The sequence below is a fragment of the Ranitomeya imitator genome, chromosome 3, assembly GCF_032444005.1.
Source record: "Ranitomeya imitator isolate aRanImi1 chromosome 3, aRanImi1.pri, whole genome shotgun sequence".
Taxonomy (NCBI): Eukaryota; Metazoa; Chordata; class Amphibia; order Anura; family Dendrobatidae; genus Ranitomeya; species Ranitomeya imitator.
This window is the reverse complement of record NC_091284.1, coordinates 501,209,915-501,222,387: the sequence shown is the minus strand read 5'-3', so window position 1 is coordinate 501,222,387 and position 12,473 is coordinate 501,209,915. Positions and strand designations below refer to the sequence as shown.

General features: G+C 43.2%; 1 protein-coding gene across 1 annotated transcript in view; it reads left to right on the top strand.

Annotated features, from left to right (window-relative positions):
- The window catches only part of DMD (dystrophin), a 4,179,683-nt gene that overhangs the window by 1,327,864 nt on the left and 2,839,346 nt on the right, over window positions 1-12,473 (top strand). The window contains exon 14 of the mRNA XM_069757653.1: window positions 11,224-11,325. Coding sequence (XP_069613754.1) covers window positions 11,224-11,325 — 102 coding nt within the window. The remainder of the gene's footprint in view (window positions 1-11,223; window positions 11,326-12,473) is intronic.

Sequence of the window (12,473 nt, the reverse complement as noted above, 5' to 3'; positions counted from 1 at the left end):
GGACTTTGGCCATTTAGGGAGGTGTTAACATGTCGGATGCTGGACAATCAGGTGCTGCAAATTACGAGATTGGAAAAGTCGTTCAGAATAGTCCACAGGCAAGACCTTTACATAGGAAAGCTAGGTGTCAGCCGGGCAAGGTGGGGCAAAAGATTTCGAAATCCAGTTGTGGTTCATTTTAATGAAGGTTAGATCATCTACATTTTGGGTAGCCAGACGAGTCCTTTTTTCTGTTAGTATTGAACCTGCAGCACTGAATAGTCTTTCTGATAGGACACTAGCTGCCGGGCAAGCAAGCTCCTGCAATGCATATTCTGCCAATTCTGGCCAGGTGTCTAATTTTGATGCCCAGTAATCAAATGGGAATGACGGTTGAGGGAGAACGTCGATAAGGGATGAAAAATAGTTAGTAACCATACTGGACAAATGTTGTCTCCTGTCACTTTGAATTGATGCTGCAGTACCTGTCCTGTCTGCGGTCATAGCAAAATCACTCCACAACCTGGTCAGAAAACCCCTCTGGCCAACGCCACTTCTGATTTCTGCCCCTCTAACACCTCTGGTCTGCTGGCCCCTGCAGCTCGTGTTAGAACGATCACGGGCGCTGTGTGCAGGGAATGCCAGAAGCAAACGGTCAATAAGAGTTGATTGTTTGGTTGCTAATATTAGTTCCAAGTTCTCATGTGGCATTATATTTTGCAATTTGCCTTTATAGCGAGGATCAAGGAGGCAGGCCAACCAGTAATCGTCATCGTTCATCATTTTTGTTATGCGTGTGTCCCTTTTGAGGATACGTAAGGCATAATCCGCCATGTGGCCCAAAGTTCCAGTTCTCAAATCTGTGGTTGTGCTTGGTTGAGGGGCAGTTTCAGGCAAATCCACGTCACTTGTGTCCCTCCAAAAACCAGAACCCGGCCTTGCCGCGCCAACAATTTCCACTGGCCCCGGAAAAGCTTCCTCATTAAAAATATAATCATCCCCATCATCCTCCTCGTCCTCCTCCTCCTGTTCGCCCGCTACCTCGTCCTGTACACTGCCCTGGCCAGCAATGGCTGACTGTCATCAAGGCTTTCCTCTTCCTCAGCTGCAGACGCCTGATCCTTTATGTGCGTCAAACTTTGCATCAGCAGACGCATTAGGGGGATGCTCATGCTTATTATGGCGTTGTCTGCACTAACCAGCCGTGTGCATTCCTCAAAACACTGAAGGACTTGACACATTTCTTCTTCGACCACTGCACACCTGACAACTCCATGTCTGCCATCCTACTGCCTGCCCATGTATGTGTATCCTCCCACAAAAACATAACAGCCCGCCTCTGTTCACACAGTCTCTGAAGCATGTGCAGTGTTGAGTTCCACCTTGTTGCAACGTCTATGATTAGGCGATGCTGGGGAAGGTTCAAAGAACGCTGATAGGTCTGCATACGGCTGGAGTGTACGGGCGAACGGCGGATATGTGAACAAAGTCCACGCACTTTGAGGAGCAGGTCGGATAACCCCGGATAACTTTTCAGGAAGCACTGCACCACCAGGTTTAAGGTGTGAGCCAGGCAAGGAATGTGTTTCAGTTGGGAAAGGGAGATGGCAGCCATGAAATTCCTTCCGTTATCACTCACTACCTTGCCTGCCTCAAGATCTACAGTGCCCAGCCACGACTGCGTTTCTTTCTGCAAGAACTCGGACAGAACTTCAGCGGTGTGTCTGTTGTCGCCCAAACACTTCATAGCCAATACAGCCTGCTGACGTTTGCCAGTAGGAGACCTGTGTGCAACAGTGGCAGCTGCGGATGGAGTGGTTGTGCGACTGCGGTCTGTGGACGAGGTCTCGCTTCTGCAGGAGGACGAGGAGGAGGAGGAGGGGGTGCGAACGGCTACAGCCAACTGTTTCCTAGACCGTGGGCTAGGCAGAACTGTCCCAAACTTGCTGTTCCCTGTGGACCCTGCATCCACCACATTTACCCAGTGTGCCGTGATGGACACGTAACTTCCCTGGCCATGCCTACTGGTCCATGCATCTGTTGTCAGGTGCACCTTTGTGCTCACAGATTGCCTGAGTGCATGGACGATGCGCTCTTTAACATGCTGGTGGAGGGCTGGGATGGCTTTTCTGGAAAAAAAGTGTCGACTGGGTAGCTCGTAGCGTGGTACAGCGTAGTCCATCAGGGCTTTGAAAGCTTCGCTTTCAACTAACCGGTAGGGCATCATCTCTAACGAGATTAGTCTAGCTATGTGGGCGTTCAAACCCTGTGTATGCGGATGCGAGGCTAAGTACTTCCTTTTTCTAACCATAGTCTCATGTAGGGTGAGCTGGACTGGAGAGCTGGAGATCGTGGAACTAGCGGGGGTGCCGGTGGACATGGCAGACTGAGAGACGGTGGGAGATGGTATTGTTGCCGCCGGTGCCCTAGATGCAGTGTTTCCTACTACGAAACTGGTGATTCCCTGACCCTGACTGCTTTGGCCTGGCAAAGAAACCTGCACAGATACTGCAGGTGGTGCAGAAAATGGTGGCCCTACACTGCCGGAAGGGATGTTGCGTTGATGACTAGCTTCATTGGCCGAGGGTGCTACAACCTTAAGGGACGTTTGGTAGTTAGTCCAAGCTTGCAAATGCATGGTGGTTAAATGTCTATGCATGCAACTTGTATTGAGACTTTTCAGATTCTGCCCTCTGCTTAAGGTAGTTGAACATTTTTGACAGATGACTTTGCGCTGATCAATTGGATGTTGTTTAAAAAAATGCCAGACTGCACTCTTTCTAGCATCGGATACCTTTTCAGGCATAGCAGACTGAGCTTTAACCGGATGGCCACGCTGTCCTCCAACAGGTTTTGACTTTGCCACGCGTTTTGGGCAAGATACAGGCCCGGCAGATGGAACCTGTTGCGATGTTGATGCCTGCTGCGGCCCCTCCTCCTCCGCTTCAGAACTGCTGCCGCCTGCACCCTGTTCCCCCAATGGCTGCCAATCGGGGTCAAGAACTGGGTCATCTATTACCTCTTCTTGTAGCTCGTGTGCAACTTCGTCTGTGTCACCGGTCGGTCGGTGGTATAGCGTTCGTGATGGGGCAACATAGTCTCATCAGGGTCTGATTCTTGATCAGCACCCTGCGAGGGCAATGTTGTGGTCTGAGTCAAAGGACCAGCATAGTAGTCTGGCTGTGGCTGTGCATCAGTGCACTCTATGTCAGATTCAACTTGTAATGGGCATGGACTGTTAACTGCTTCACTTTCTAAGCCAGGGACGGTATGTGTAAAGAGCTCCATGGAGTAACCCGTTGTGTCGCCTGCTGCATTCTTCTCTGTTGTTGTTTTTGCTGAAGAGGACAAGGAAGCGACTTGTCCCTGACCGTGAACATCCACTAACGACGCGCTGCTTTTACTTTTACCAGTTTCACGAGAGGAGGCAAAAGAGCTAGAGACTGAGTCAGCAAGATAAGCCAAAACTTGCTCTTGCTGCTCCGGCTTTAAAAGCGGTTTTCCTACTCCCAGAAAAGGGAGCATTCGAGGCCTTGTGTAGCCAGACGACGAACCTGGCTCCACAGCTCCAGACTTAGGTGCAATATTTTTTTTCCCACGACCACCTGATGCTCCACCACTACCACTACCCTCATTACCAGCTGACAATGAACGCCCCCGGCCACGACCTCTTCCACCAGACTTCCTCATTGTTTTAAAAACGTTACCAAACTAACGGTATTTGTTGCTGTCACACAACTTACACGGTGAGCTATAACTTCAGTATGATTTAGCTACCCCTTTACAGGTGGGTGAGACCACAACGAAAATCAGGCACAATGTTACACACTCTGTTGTTGGTGGCAACAAATGAGAGAGATGCCACACACGCAGGACTGTCACTGAAGCGCAAATGTAAATATTAATCTCCCACTGATTTGTTTTTTTTTTTTTAAAAGGGAGACTTTAGAAAAAATAAAAAATAAAAAAAAATGATTTTTTAAGGAAGAATTTATAAACCAAATAAAATGAAATGATTGTTTCAGGGAGAATTTAGAAAACAAATAAAAAAAATAGGCTTTCTATGGCCCACTGAGTGAGCTATAACTTCAGTATGATTTAGCTACCCCTTTACAGGTGGGTGAGACCACAACGAAAATCAGGCACAATGTTACACACTCTGTTGTTGGTGGCAACAAATGAGAGAGATGCCACACACGCAGGACTGTCACTGAAGCGCAAATGTAAATATTAATCTCCCACTGATTTGTTTTGTTTTTTTTAAAAGGGAGACTTTAGAAAAAAAAAAAATGATTTTTTAAGGAAGAATTTATAAACCAAATAAAATGAAATGATTGTTTCAGGGAGAATTTAGAAAACAAATAAAAAATTAATAGGCTTTCTATGGCCCACAATTGGAGAGAGAGAGAGATGGCACACCCAGGAGTCAAGACTGGCACACAAGCAGAAAGGGCAATATTAATCTCCCACTGATTTGATTTTTTTTTTTTTCAGGGAGACTTTAGAAAAAAAAAATACAAAAAAATGAATTTTTCAGGAAGAATTTAGAAAACAAATAAAAAAAAATAGGCTTTGTAGGGCCCACTGAGTGAGAGAGGACGCACACAGGAGTCAGGAGTGGCACACAAGCCCAGAGGCCAATATTTATCTCCCACTGATTGATTTAGTGATTTTTTCAGGTAGATTTTGGAAACCAAATCAAGCAAAAAAATTAATAGGCTTTCTATGGCCCACAATTGGAGAGAGAGAGAGATGGCACACCCAGGAGTCAAGACTGGCACACAAGCAGAAAGGGCAATATTAATCTCCCACTGATTTGATTTTTTTTTTTTTTCAGGGAGACTTTAAAAAAAAAATACAAAAAAATGAATATTTCAGGAAGAATTTAGAAACAAAATAAAATAAAATGATTGTTTCAGGGAGAATTTAGAAAACAAATAAAAAAAAAATAGGCTTTGTAGGGCCCACTGAGTGAGAGAGGACGCACACAGGAGTCAGGAGTGGCACACAAGCCCAGAGGCCAATATTTATCTCCCACTGATTAATTTAGTGATTTTTTCAGGTAGCTTTTGGAACCCAAATCAAGCAAAAAAATTAATAGGCTTTCTATGGCCCACAATTGGAGAGAGAGAGAGATGGCACACCCAGGAGTCAAGACTGGCACACAAGCAGAAAGGGCAATATTAATCTCCCACTGATTTGATTTTTTTTTTTTTTCAGGGAGACTTTAGAAAAAAAAAATACAAAAAAATGAATTTTTCAGGAAGAATTTAGAAATAAAATAAAATAAAATGATTGTTTCAGGGAGAATTTAGAAAACAAATAAAAAAAAAATAGGCTTTGTAGGGCCCACTGAGTGAGAGAGGACGCACACAGGAGTCAGGAGTGGCACACAAGCCCAGAGGCCAATATTTATCTCCCACTGATTGATTTAGTGATTTTTTCAGGTAGATTTTGGAACCCAAATCAAGCAAAAAAATTAAAAGGCTTTCTATGGCCCACAATTGGAGAGAGAGAGAGATGGCACACCCAGGAGTCAAGACTGGCACACAAGCAGAAAGGGCAATATTAATCTCCCACTGATTTGAATTTTTTTTTTTTCAGGGAGACTTTAGAAAAAAAAATACAAAAAAATGAATTTTTCAGGAAGAATTTAGAAACAAAATAAAATAAAATGATTGTTTCAGGGAGAATTTAGAAAACAAATAAAAAAAAAATAGGCTTTGTAGGGCCCACTGAGTGAGAGAGGACGCACACAGGAGTCAGGAGTGGCACACAAGCCCAGAGGCCAATATTTATCTCCCACTGATTGATTTAGTGATTTTTTCAGGTAGATTTTGGAACCCAAATCAAGCAAAAAAATTAATAGGCTTTCTATGGCCCACAATTGGAGAGAGAGAGAGAGATGGCACACCCAGGAGTCAAGACTGGCACACAAGCAGAAAGGGCAATATTAATCTCCCACTGATTTGATTTTTTTTTGTTTTTCAGGGAGACTTTAGAAAAAAAAAATACAAAAAAATGAATTTTTCAGGAAGAATTTAGAAACAAAATAAAATAAAATGATTGTTTCAGGGAGAATTTAGAAAACAAATAAAAAAAAAATAGGCTTTGTAGGGCCCACTGAGTGAGAGAGGACGCACACAGGAGTCAGGAGTGGCACACAAGCCCAGAGGCCAATATTTATCTCCCACTGATTGATTTAGTGATTTTTTCAGGTAGATTTTGGAACCCAAATCAAGCAAAAAAATTAATAGGCTTTCTATGGCCCACAATTGGAGAGAGAGAGAGATGGCACACCCAGGAGTCAAGACTGGCACACAAGCAGAAAGGGCAATATTAATCTCCCACTGATTTGATTTTTTTTTTTTTTTTCAGGGAGACTTTAGAAAAAAAAATACAAAAAAATGAATTTTTCAGGAAGAATTTAGAAACAAAATAAAATAAAATGATTGTTTCAGGGAGAATTTAGAAAACAAATAAAAAAAAAATAGGCTTTGTAGGGCCCACTGAGTGAGAGAGGACGCACACAGGAGTCAGGAGTGGCACACAAGCCCAGAGGCCAATATTTATCTCCCACTGATTGATTTAGTGATTTTTTCAGGTAGATTTTGGAACCCAAATCAAGCAAAAAAATTAATAGGCTTTCTATGGCCCACAATTGGAGAGAGAGAGAGATGGCACACCCAGGAGTCAAGACTGGCACACAAGCAGAAAGGGCAATATTAATCTCCCACTGATTTGATTTTTTTTTGTTTTTCAGGGAGACTTTAGAAAAAAAAATACAAAAAAATTAATTTTTCAGGAAGAATTTAGAAACAAAATAAAATAAAATGATTGTTTCAGGGAGAATTTAGAAAACAAATAAAAAAAAATAGGCTTTGTAGGGCCCACTGAGTGAGAGAGGACGCACACAGGAGTCAGGAGTGGCACACAAGCCCAGAGGCCAATATTTATCTCCCACTGATTGATTTAGTGATTTTTTCAGGTAGATTTTGGAACCCAAATCAAGCAAAAAAATTAATAGGCTTTCTATGGCCCACAATTGGAGAGAGAGAGAGATGGCACACCCAGGAGTCAAGACTGGCACACAAGCAGAAAGGGCAATATTAATCTCCCACTGATTTGATTTTTTTTTCAGGGAGACTTTAGAAAAAAAAAATACAAAAAAATGAATTTTTCAGGAAGAATTTAGAAACAAAATAAAATAAAATGATTGTTTCAGGGAGAATTTAGAAAACAAATAAAAAAAAAATAGGCTTTGTAGGGCCCACTGAGTGAGAGAGGACGCACACAGGAGTCAGGAGTGGCACACAAGCCCAGAGGCCAATATTTATCTCCCACTGATTGATTTAGTGATTTTTTCAGGTAGATTTTGGAACCCAAATCAAGCAAAAAAATTAATAGGCTTTCTATGGCCCACAATTGGAGAGAGAGAGAGATGGCACACCCAGGAGTCAAGACTGGCACACACGCAGAAAGGGCAATATTAATCTCCCACTGATTTGATTTTTTTTTTTTTTCAGGGAGACTTTAGAAAAAAAAAATACAAAAAAATGAATTTTTCAGGAAGAATTTAGAAACAAAATAAAATAAAATGATTGTTTCAGGGAGAATTTAGAAAACATATAAAAAAAATAGGCTTTGTAGGGCCCACTGAGTGAGAGAGGACGCACACAGGAGTCAGGAGTGGCACACAAGCCCAGAGGCCAATATTTATCTCTCACTGATTGATTTAGTGATTTTTTCAGGTAGATTTTGGAAACCAAATCAAGCAAAAAAATTAATAGGCTTTCTATGGCCCACAATTGGAGAGAGAGAGAGATGGCACACCCAGGAGTCAAGACTGGCACACAAGCAGAAAGGGCAATATTAATCTCCCACTGATTTGATTTTTTTTTTTTTTCAGGGAGACTTTAGAAAAAAAAATACAAAAAAATGAATATTTCAGGAAGAATTTAGAAACAAAATAAAATAAAATGATTGTTTCAGGGAGAATTTAGAAAACAAATTAAAAAAAAAATAGGCTTTGTAGGGCCCACTGAGTGAGAGAGGACGCACACAGGAGTCAGGAGTGGCACACAAGCCCAGAGGCCAATATTTATCTCCCACTGATTGATTTAGTGATTTTTTCAGGTAGATTTTGGAACCCAAATCAAGCAAAAAAATTAATAGGCTTTCTATGGCCCACAATTGGAGAGAGAGAGAGATGGCACACCCAGGAGTCAAGACTGGCACACAAGCAGAAAGGGTAATATTAATCTCCCACTGATTTGATTTTTTTTTTTTTTCAGGGAGACTTTAGAAAAAAAAATACAAAAAAATGAATTTTTCAGGAAGAATTTAGAAACAAAATAAAATAAAATGATTGTTTCAGGGAGAATTTAGAAAACAAATAAAAAAAAAATAGGCTTTGTAGGGCCCACTGAGTGAGAGAGGACGCACACAGGAGTCAGGAGTGGCACACAAGCCCAGAGGCCAATATTTATCTCCCACTGATTGATTTAGTGATTTTTTCAGGTAGATTTTGGAACCCAAATCAAGCAAAAAAATTAATAGGCTTTCTATGGCCCACAATTGGAGAGAGAGAGAGATGGCACACCCAGGTGTCAAGACTGGCACACAAGCAGAAAGGGCAATATTAATCTCCCACTGATTTGATTTTTTTTTTTTTTTCAGGGAGACTTTAGAAAAAAAAATACAAAAAAATGAATTTTTCAGGAAGAATTTAGAAACAAAATAAAATAAAATGATTGTTTCAGGGAGAATTTAGAAAACAAATAAAAAAAAAATAGGCTTTGTAGGGCCCACTGAGTGAGAGAGGACGCACACACGAGTCAGGAGTGGCACACAAGCCCAGAGACCAATATTTATCTCCCACTGATTGATTTATTGATTTTTTCAGGTAGAATTTAGAACCCAAATCAACCCAAAAAATAAATAGGCTTTCTATGGCCCACTATTTGTGAGAGAGATGGCACGCTCAGGACTGGCACACAAGCCCAGAGGCCAATATTAATCTCCCACTTTTTTTTTTTTTTCCAGGGAAAATTTATAAACCCAATAAAAAAAATAATAAATAGGCTTTCTATGGCCCACTATCTGAGAGAGAGAGATAGCACGCTTAGGACTGGCACACAAGCCCAAAGGCCAATATTAATCTCCCACTGATTGATTTATTGATTTTTTCAGGTAGAATTTAGAACCCAAATCAACCAAAAAAATAAATAGGCTTTCTATGGCCCACTATTTGTGAGAGAGATGGCACGCTCAGGACTGGCACACAAGCCCAGAGGCCAATATTAATCTCCCACTTTTTTTTTTTTTTTCCAGGGAAAATTTATAAACCCAATAAAAAAAATAATAAATAGGCTTTCTATGGCCCACTATCTGAGAGAGAGAGAGATGGCACGCTTAGGACTGGCACACAAGCCCAAAGGCCAATATTAATCTCCCACTGATTGATTTATTGATTTTTTCAGGTAGAATTTAGAACCCAAATCAAGCAAAAAAATTAATAGGCTTTCTATGGCCCACTGAGTGAGAGATGGCACACACAGGAGTAAGGAGTGGCACACAAGCCCTGAGGCCAATATTTTTCTCCCACTGATTGATGTAGTGATTTTTTCAGGTAGATTTTAGAACCCAAATCAAGCAAAAAAATAAATAGGCTTTCTATGGCCCACTGAGTGAGAGATGACACAGACAGGGATGGCACTCTAGCAGAAATGCCAATCTTAATCTCCCACAAAAAAAAAAAAAAAAAAAGGAACTGTCCTTCAATTACTATCTCCCTGCAGTAATCTCAGCCAGGTATGGCAGGCAGCAATAAGGAGTGGACTGATGCACAAATTAAATAAAAAGTGTGGACAAACAAACAAGATAGCTGTGCAGAAAGGAAGGAACAAGAGGATTTGTGCTTTGAAAAAAGCAGTTGGTTTGCACAGCGGCGTACACACAGCAATGCAGCTATCAGGGAGCCTTCTAGGGCAGCCCAATGAGCTACAGCGCTGAGGAAAAAAAAAATGTAGCTTCCACTGTCCCTGCACACCGAAGGTGGTGTTGGGCTGTGGAAATCGCTACAGCACAAGCGGTTTGGTGGTTAATGGACCCTGCCTAACGCTATCCCTGCTTCTGACGAAGCGGCAGCAACCTCTCCCTAAGCTCAGATCAGCAGCAGTAACATGGCGGTCGGCGGGAACGCCCCTTTATAGCCCCTGTGACGCCGCAGACAGCAAGCCAATCACTGCAATGCCCTTCTCTAAGATGGTGGGGACCAGGACCTATGTCATCACACTGCCCACACTCTGCGTTTACCTTCATTGGCTGAGAAATGGCGCTTTTCGCGTCATTGAAACGCGACTTTGGCGCGAAAGTCGCGTACCGCATGGCCGACCCCGCACAGGGGTCGGATCGGGTTTCATGAAACCCGACTTTGCCAAAAGTCGGCGACTTTTGAAAATGAACGACCCGTTTCGCTCAACCCTAGCGGACACCAGTGACCAGAGGTAAACTTTATACCTCTGATCCCAACTGAGTGCTCCCGCTGTCTTTTGACAGCATGGGAACAGTGGCTCTCTGACCGTCCAGGATGATTTCACTGCCGATCACAAGCGGTGTTTGCCACGTTGTCTTGCACATTACAGAGCAGCAAACACTGGATGTTCAGGCTCCCCATTCAAGTGAATAGGGTCAGGGTTCGGGTACTGTTCTGGTACACGAATCCGAACTTTTTGTAACTGTTTGGCCGAACCTGCCAGACCCGAGCATCCAGGTGTCATTCCATCTCTACTGGCTAGACTTTTGTCTTACCCCTCTATGTATGACATACCCTACTGGCTTTTGACATCAGACATCTTGACTATCCAGTCTCATGGCTTCTCTGTGAATAGTGACTAGCATAACAAAAACATAATTTTTTTTCTATAATTGTTTGATCCTTTGTAGTAGTCCTGTGTAGTCTATGAATAGGTCATGAATATTAATGTCCCATAAAACCCTTTAAATATCAGAAACTCAGTGGAAGTGAAGTGCATATTGGCTGTAGCACGAACGTACAACATTTCGTTCACTGTAATTTGGTGAATCAATCAAAATCAATTGCAACAAACTAGACACATTATGCAGTTCTATTATGTAGAGAAAATAGTGTGAGTAGATTGTTACATTTATTTGCTGGTGATAAGAATTAATTTGCTTTCTCCAATATTCTATGTATTAATTTTTCTAATGTCTTATTTTCAGCATTTGGGAGATCGCTGGGCTGCTATTTGCAGATGGACAGAAGACAGATGGATACTTTTGCAAGAAATTCTTCTAAAATGGCAGCAGTTTGCTGAAGAACAGGTTTGTAATTGTAATATATTTGGTAGATGAGCTACATCAGATTGCCCAGTTTGTCTATAACATACCGTACATACTCGAGCATCAGCCGAGATTTTCAGCCCATTTTTTTAGGCTGAAAGTCCCACTCTTGACTTATACTCGAGTCATACCCAGGGGTCGGCAGGGAAGGGGGAGCCGGGGCTGTCTAATTATACTCACCTGCTCCTGGCACGGTCCCTGCACGCCCCTGGGTTCCCGGTGCCCCAGCTTCTTCCTGTACTGAGCGGTCACATGGTAGCGCTCATTACAGTAATAAATATGCGGCTCCACCTCCCATGGGAGTGGAGCCGCATATTCATTACTGTAATGAGCGGTAATGGTGACCGCTCAATACAGGAAGAAGCTGCAGCCCCGGGGAAGCAGGGACGTGCAGGGACTGCGCCAGGAGCAGGTGAGTATAACAGGTAGGGGAGCGCAGCGCTGCACGATATTCACCAGCTCCCTGTTTCGGTTGCCGCTCTGTCTTCAGCGTCTTCTGCAGTGACGCTCAGGTCAGAGGGTGCAGTGACATGGTTAGTGTGCGCCCTCTGCCTGAACATCAGTGCCGAAGATGGAGGGGTGCCGGAACGAAGTCAGGTGAATATTGAAAGTGCTGAGCGACGGAGAGGTGATCACAAGGGGAGATTCGAACTTGGCTTCAGGAAAATGGCCGCCGCGATGTCCATCTGCGCACACGCGGCATCCCGCGGCCATTTTCCTGAAGCCCCGGGAAGCAGGAGACTCCATCTGCGCACGCGCGGCCTCAGGAAGATGGCCGCGCCCACCGAGAAACCGCTGAATAGCGGCGAGCGCGCTCTTTTTCTACAGCTGTGCAGTGCATTCGGCACTTGTGCATGCGAGAAGCACTACGCCACCAATGGGAACATAAGCAAGATCTGGGGGAAGAAACAGCGCTGTGACCACGCCCATCCGACCTGACCAGGCTGATTGACAGGCGAAAAAGGACACTTTTGTAAGGTATTTCGGCAGCACAGGTAGGGAATCAGGGGACAAAAAATACCCTATTGTAAAGCACAGCTCAGGCCCTATTTAACGGTATTTTTATCTCCTACTGAAAAAACGGGGTGACAGGTTCCCTTTAACTTACTGATGTCTCAATTAATTTTACT